The 7,902-nt window shown below is 42.7% G+C and overlaps 1 protein-coding gene across 4 annotated transcripts in view; it reads left to right on the top strand.

Annotated features, from left to right (window-relative positions):
- Window positions 1–4,762: 4,762 nt before the first annotated feature.
- NAA35 (N-alpha-acetyltransferase 35, NatC auxiliary subunit) overlaps window positions 4,763–7,902 on the top strand; it is a 106,406-nt gene continuing 103,266 nt past the window's right edge. The window contains exons 1-3 of one of the 4 annotated variants that reach the window (XM_041746562.1): window positions 5,026–5,042; window positions 5,130–5,208; window positions 5,961–6,089. In XM_041746562.1, the coding sequence (XP_041602496.1) occupies window positions 5,966–6,089 (124 nt within the window). In that variant the 5' untranslated portion in view covers window positions 5,026–5,042; window positions 5,130–5,208; window positions 5,961–5,965. Of the gene's footprint in view, window positions 4,863–4,927; window positions 5,078–5,129; window positions 5,209–5,960; window positions 6,090–7,902 lie in introns of those variants that run through there. The other 3 variants (XM_041746563.1, XM_041746561.1, XM_041746560.1) reach the window with 3 other exon arrangements.

Below are 7,902 nucleotides of genomic sequence, written 5' to 3'. Positions count from 1 at the left end.
AAATGTCCATCAATAGAGAACTGGTTGAATAAATTATGGTATATTCACTTAGTGAAGTAGGAGGACTATCTTTTTAGACTATCAATCCAGGACACAGCCATATTAGGAAAAAAGCGATATACAGACATGTGTTACCACTTTAACATGAAATTATGAGAAGTGGATGTTTATTTGAAACTGTTCTGTATTAATTTTCTGTTACTTTTAAAAAGTCTTTCTTAAAAAAGATTTTATTTTTATTTATTTGACAGAGAGAGAGCACATGTGCACACACGAAGTGAGAGGGACAGGGATAGGGATCCCAATATGGGACTCCATCCCAGGACCCTGGGATCATGACCTGAGCTCTAGGCAGATGCTTACCTGACTGAGCCACCCAGGTACCCCTAATTTTCTGTTACTTAAGTGCTATTATTTAAACAAAACTATAGAACTAGTTAAAAGTGGCAATTAGTAGTGATTAATACAAAAACTATGTGAGAAAAATATATTTATAATATTTATACATTATAAACATTATACAGAGGATAATTATACATTATCTCCTAATACTAATGTTTAACTTTTTTAAAAAAGATTTTATTTATTTACTCATAGACACACACAGAGAGAGAGAGAGGCAGAGGGAGAGGCAGGCTCCATGCAGGGAGCCCGATGTGGGACTCGATCCCGGGTCTCTAGGATCACACCCCAGGCTGCAGGCGGCGCCAAACCGCTGTGCCACTGCTGGCACATTTTAACTTTTTAAAAAAGAACTTCTTATTAGATTACTATGTATTCTTGTTTTTTCCTTTTTTTAATTGAACTATAGCTGAGACCTAATGTTATGTTAATTTCAGGTGTACAGTGCAATGATTTGACAAGCCTATATATTATGCTATGCTCACCATAAGTGTAGCTATTACCTGTCACCATATAATGCTATTCCAATACTATTGATTGTATTCCTTGTGCTATACCTTTTATTCCCATGACTTATTCACTCCATAACTATAAGCCTGTGTCTCCCACTTCCCTTTACTCATTTTGCCCATCCCCCAGCTCTCTCCCCTCTGGTAATTTTCAGTTTGTTCTTTGTATTTATGGGTCTGTTTCTGCTTTTTGTTGGTTTATTGGTTTGTTTTGTTTTTAGATTACACATGTAAGTGAAATCATATGGTATTTGTCTTTCTCTGTCTGACTTATTTCCCTTACTATAACATCCTCTGGGTCCATCCATGTTGTCACAAATGTCAAGCTCTCATTTTTTATGGCTGAGTAATATTCCTTTGTGTATATGTATGTGTGCGTGTGTGTCACATCTTTATCCATTCATCTGTAGATGGATACTTGAGTTGCTTTGGTATCTTGGCTATTCTACTGTGTATTCTTAATTTGCATAAATGTAAGACTTTTAAAAAGGGTAATAAAATATAGAACTGATATTATATATATTATAGTATAATATATATATTATAAACTGATATTATCTATGCTTAATTAAACAGCTCCATGCTTCTTTTTGTCTTGTGGCACAGTAGTATATTTTTACTCTATTTCCTTTTTTGAAAGCACTTTTCTGAAAGCATTTTCCTTTTTTGAAAGCATATTCCTTTGTGTATATGTATGTGTGCGTGTGTGTCACATCTTTATCCATTCATCTGTAGATGGATACTTGAGTTGCTTTGGTATCTTGGCTATTCTACTGTGTATTCTTAATTTGCATAAATGTAAGACTTTTAAAAAGGGTAATAAAATATAGAACTGATATTATATATATTATAGTATAATATATATATTATAAACTGATATTATCTATGCTTAATTAAACAGCTCCATGCTTCTTTTTGTCTTGTGGCACAGTAGTATATTTTTACTCTATTTCCTTTTTTGAAAGCATTTTTCTGAACTGTCCACAGGCTTTCAATTTCTCTTACATTGTGGTAAAACTGAATATACTCAGACTTAAAGTTCACTTCAGCAGCTCTGCTTTTATCAAACCGATGCTCCACTGATTCCTGGTATCAGTGCAAAATGATGACATCAAGCTAAATTTCCTCTTAACATTAGTGTTTAGGCATAGAATACTTAGGATTTTATGAGTCAAGATTTAGACTCATAAGATTCTTTTCCAGCTGGTCAAAATGCCCACCTCCTCCCTATCTGTAGGCATGTTTATGTAGAACAACTATTTTTCAGTCAGGTCCTTTGCATTCATTTATTCATCATGTAGCCTAATATCTAAAACACCAATCATTTTTTAACACTATGAAGCATAGGAGATGTCATAGATTTAACCTCTCTTTCTCAAGGAATATGGTTTCAAAGTGGAGAGGTAATTAGAACTTGTAAAAATAAACTTGAATTTCAGAAAAATTACAATTTTAGTAAAGAAATTAAGAAAACTCTGTTTCACTTGGCAGCCTTGTTCTGGTGTTTTTGTTTTTTGAGTTCTGAAGTAATCTTATTTCCAAAAATTTGGGGGTTTTGTTGTTTTGTTTTCTTGCTGTATCAGTTTTTGTTACAATCTACATACAATACTGAATAACTCAGATGCAGTCAGTTCATCCTTTTCTAGATTTCTAATGGCTTCTGCAAAAGTTCATCAAATGATTTTGGAGAAACAATATAGAATTGCTTTATTGTAATTCTTCCCTACATTTTCATCCTCAGTGCACTTAGTGAGCACCTACTATATGCCAACCACCACCCTGAGTGAGGTAGCTGTGATCAAAATTGGCAAAGCTCCTGCTTTTATAAAACCTATTATTCTGTAAGAGACATACAGATGTATTTTTCGCTTTTTAAAAAGCAATTCTAGGGGTGCCTGGGTGACTCAGTAGGTTAAGTATCTGCCTTCAGCTCGGGTCATGATCCTGAGGTCCTGGGATCAAGTCCCACTCCCCAGGCTCCTTGCTCAAAGGGGAATCCACTTGTCCTTCTCCCTCTGCCCCCCTTCTCATGCTCTTTCTCTTGTGTGTTCACTGTCTCTCAAATAAATAAGCAACTATATTTAGGTTTAAATTGCAGGCAGTAAAATGGACACATCATAAGTGAATGAATTTTTACAAATGTATGCACTCATCTAATTACTACCATAATCAAGATCCAGGACATTTTTTTAAAAGATTTTATTTCTTTTACTCATGAGAGACACAGAGAGAGGCAGAGACACAGGCAGCAGAGGGAGAAGCAGGCTCCCTGCAGGGAGCCTGATGTGGGATTTGATCCCAGGACCCCGGGATCATGACCTGAGCCAAAGGCAGATGCTCAACCACTGAGCCATCCAGGTGCCCCACATTTTTCTTTTTTAGAGTTTCATATAAATGGAAACATAGTCATTTGCTTATACTCTTGATTTCATTTGCTCAACATAATGTTTTTTGAGATTCATGTTTTTGCATGTCAAGTAGTTCACACCCGTTTTTTGGTAATTATTATTACATTGTACAGATAAGCCACAGATTGTTTATCCATTCACCAGCTGATGAATATTTAGGTTGTTTCCTGTTTGGGATTACTAAAAAAGAAGCTATGAAAAGTAATGTACAAGTGGAAATGATATGGGAGAGCTAGGTTCTTGTCTCATGGGGTCAAAGAATGAATCTTGCTGACAACGGAGTGTGAGTAAAGTGAAAGAAGTTTATTAAGCAAAGATACAGACAAAGCTCTCAGAAGTGAGAAGAGATCCAACAAGGTTGCCACTGAAGGGTTTTTTGGCTGGTTTTTTATTGAGACCCTAACCAGGGAGCCTATGGCTTTGGGTTTCTTTATGCTTTCTTGAGTGAATGTCATATGGCTGTTTTGGGGTCTGGTGAGTTTCTGTGATTGCCTGGTAACCATCAAAGGGAGAGACTCCCTACATTTTAGATCTAGGGAGCCTGATTTTTTTTTTTTCTATTTTTACTGTCTTAATCTATTTCCTTGGGATGGGTAGGAGCCTGACTTTGGGCCTTTCCCTTATTTTTCCCTGCCTAGCTTCATCTGCCCCTAACTCATTCCTACTTCAGAAACGTTTTCATAGGACAGCCCCGGTGGTGCAGCGGTTAGCGCCGCCTTCAGCCCCGGGGTGATCCTGGAGACCCGGGATCAAGTCCCATGTCAGGCTCCCTGCATGGAGCCTGCTTCTCCCTCTGCCCGCGCCTCTGCTTCTCTCTCTGTGTACGTCTCCGATGAATAAATAAAATCTTAAAAAAAAAAAAAAGGAAACATTTTCATATTTCTAAGAAAATACCAAGTGATAGTGTATGACTGATTTTCTGGTAAAATACAAACTCAATCAAAGTGACTGCACTATTTTACATTCTTATCAGCAACAGAGGAGAGGTCCAGTTGCTCTAAGTCCTTGTCAACATTTGGTGTCGTCTTTTAAATTTTGGCCATTTCAATGGAAATGTAGTAGTAAAGGTGCTTTCTTGTTCCTGCCATTCTACTTACATAATACCACTCTAAAACGGATCATTAATACATTCTAAGAAAAACTTAAAACGTTTACAAGTCTGAGAGAAAATGGCTTGGTTGACTGCAGATATTTTGTTTCCATTTTCCTCAAGAAGCCTCCAGGCTCTCTAGGACACCTGAATCCTGTGTCAGGCCGCACTAGCTCGGTGAAGCTCACACTCAGGCTTTTCTTGCACGGACACAACTGCCCAGGGCTACAAGGACTTTCCCGGGTTTTTTCCGCCTTACCGTCACCTTTCTAATAATTTCCCAGGGAGCCGCGCGGGGGGGGCGGGGCTCAGACCCCCCCCAAGCTCCACCCCTCACCGGGACCCGCCCACTACCCGGGAGTCGGCCTGAGGCAGGGGAAGGAAGGTAGCTTCCGGTCTCGCGATTGGCTCTAATCCCGCGAGAAGAGAAGACGGCTGCCATCGGTGGCAATGGTGAGGGAGGGGGTGTGGCCGGGGCGCGCGAAGTCCCCAGGAGTGAGGGAGAGGGGGCGGGTCGCGCGCACCGGGCGTACGCATGCGCGCACGGGGCGGCCGGGCTGGGCTGAGAGGGGAGGGGGCGGCGGCGGCGGCGGCTGAGGCTGAGGCGGCGTCGTTATTTCCGCGGTCTGGACGGTGCGTGGCGGCGCGGGTGGCCACGGGAGAAGTAGGTAGGGACTGCCGGTGCAGAGCCATTGACTCTCCCTTCCTCCTGCGTCCTAGAGCCGCAGCCCCCCGCGCGTGTGGCGGACCCTGGGGACGCCAGGTCACCCTGCGGCCCCGGCCTCCCGCCGCGCTTCAGGTAGGAGCTGCAGGCTCTCCGGTGTCCGCCGCCCGCCGAGGGCCCGGCCTTGCCCGGTGTTGCCCGGGCGACGACCCGGCACCGGGCGTGCCCGCCCTCCCGCGCGACGACAGCTCTGTCCTTGCTTCCGCGCCCTGTGGGGCCGGGGCTGGGGCCGGGGCCGGGCCCGGCCGGGCTGACCCGGGGAAGGTGGTCGCGGGGCGGGTCCTCGCCTCAGGTGCGCAGCCGCTCTGGGCCGGGCGAGTAGGTGCCCTGCGGGGCGCTCCCGCCCTCGGTGCCCGCCGTGCGAGGCTGTGCGGGGTCCGGCCGGGCCCGGAGAGCTCCGGACACGTGAGGGGCCACCCTGACTGAGTAGTTGCCCCGTGGGCCCCCGGGCTGCGAGAGGTGGCTCTGAAGAGCGCCTTACTCATTTGTGTCCGGTGTGCAAAGTTGAACGCTCTGGAGTTCATCCTGCTTGGGCCAGTGGTGGTGGGGTGGCTTCTGATTTTTTTTTTCCTTGGATGGTGGGAAGGCAAACTCTTAAAACCCCTTGTAGGTGCTGGGCTATTAGTAAATAAGCAGTAGTGCTTTTAACGTAAGGTTTAATTGCATTAAGGTTTTTTTTTTTAATTTCCCAGTTGCCACTATCAAACTCCGATGAAGTCTGGCAGTTTAGTAAGACTTCCATCCAGGACTTGAGTGAACACACATGGCTTGCAAATAGTCTTGCCCTGAAAGCCACAACCTCTTTTACATCAGTGTTAATTTTATAGGCATTATGGTCATGAAAGCTTCTGTAGAAGATGATGATTCAGGATGGGAGCTCAGTATACCAGAAAAGATGGAAAAAAGCAATACAAGCTGGGTGGACATAACCCAAGATTTTGAAGAAGCTTGTCGAGGTGAGTTTGAATTCTTGGGTTAGAAATTAAAAACCTGGGAAAAAGTAAAATAAAATCTTGTGATTTGTAGACTCAAACGTAAGCAACAGGTAAGTGTGGTTTATCAAGTTTGTTAACCACACTTATTCATTCCTTACCCTCTTAATAATTTTAACTTTCATTTAAAGCCAGTATTTGATAGTGCATGAAATACAGATGTTGAAGCAGTTGCTTCAGTTTTTCTAGCCTTAACAGAGGAGAGAGTACATGGCGATAATTTCAGACTGTGCAAACATGAATTGTCTTGACCTAAAGATGGTGGACTATTATATGTTTGAGATTTGTAAATAATCAGATCACATTATTTCCTGTCTAAGAGCCTGTAGTGGCTTCCTGTTCAGTATAGAATAAAATCCATCTTCCATCCCCGTGGCCTGTGTGGTCTGATGCCTGTCTACCACTGACTTCATTTCTGTACCACTGCCCATCTAGGCTCATTATGTTAGTCACAATGTCCTTTCTATGCCATTAAGCTCACCAGGGCATTTTCCCCTTGGGCCTCTGCATATTTCTTTTTCTGTATCTTAAACTGCTTTGCCTCCAGGTCTTTACCTTCACATAGCTGGCTCCTTCCTGGCCAGTTAAATGCTAGCTCCCCAGGGAGGATGTCTCCAAACAATCTAAGTAGATTTAGTAGATTTAGCCCTGTTCTCTTCTGTCTGACTCTACCTCACCTGAATCACTCTGTTTTATTTATTTTTTTATTATAATACTTATATATTATCAGAAGCTGTCCTTTCAGTTATTTCTTGTTTACTGTCAGCCCTACCCACTGGAACATAAGCTCTGTGAGTGCAGACATCTTGTCTGTAAGCCTAACACAGAGAACATTGCCTGGAACATAGTAATCAAAGGCATAAATGATTAGAGAAGTGAGCATATTTGTTGTCTGAGGAGAATGGGTCTTAGGGAGAGACAGGAAAGAGACAAATGGTAGAGTGGGTCTACCCCCATATTTCCTAAATGCCTGGGGGGCTCAGTTGTTTAAGCAGCTGCCTCCCGCTCAGTTCCTGTGATCAAGCCCCACTTCAGGAACCTACCTCTTCCTTTCCCTCTGCCCTCCCCATGTTCCTCCCTCCCCACTGTGCTCTCTTGCTCATGCTCTCAAATAAATAAATAAAATCTTTTTGAAAAAAAAAAAAAGGTAGAGTGAGAGATTGAATTTGAAGGGAGGATGGGATAAAGAACATGGTAGAGAAATTAACTTAGGGGACCAGAATGAGGAATTACTGAGACAGGAGGAACTGAGGTTAGGATTGGTGAAGAAACAGGTAGATTTCTAAACGAGTGGAGAGGAATGGTAGAGGGATACACACCCCGATGGCTTCTCTGTTTTTACTAAACTGAAGGTTAAGTCTTTGTTGTTGATGAGATGGAGTGTTTAGAATAGTGCCCTTAGAAGGAGGAGTAGAGACTCGGAGTAGCTGCAGGTGGTAAGGGAGCCAGCTGGGTATAAGCAAAATGATAACACGTGCACTGACCCTTTGTTATGAAACGTGTCCATTTAAAGAAAGCAAAAGTGAAATTGTGGAAAGAATATTAGACTGGAAATTGGGGGATTGCCCATATCCATCTATCCAAGGGAGAGAGAAAGAAGTGTAAGTTACAGTGTAATTTTTATGCCCAGAGATCTTAAACTGTTGGTGGATTATGCCCATCATCTTGCACTGATTTTTAAGTGATCTATATTAGAGGGTTGTTGTTCTGAACCTAAATGGAAAAGGCTTTATGAAGTTCATATGGCTTAGGCCTTGGGCCTTGGAGGAGTGGTTGA

Source organism: Vulpes lagopus, chromosome 2, assembly GCF_018345385.1.
Source record: "Vulpes lagopus strain Blue_001 chromosome 2, ASM1834538v1, whole genome shotgun sequence".
Classification (NCBI taxonomy): domain Eukaryota; kingdom Metazoa; phylum Chordata; class Mammalia; order Carnivora; family Canidae; genus Vulpes; species Vulpes lagopus.
This window is presented reverse-complemented; position numbering and strand designations above follow the sequence as displayed.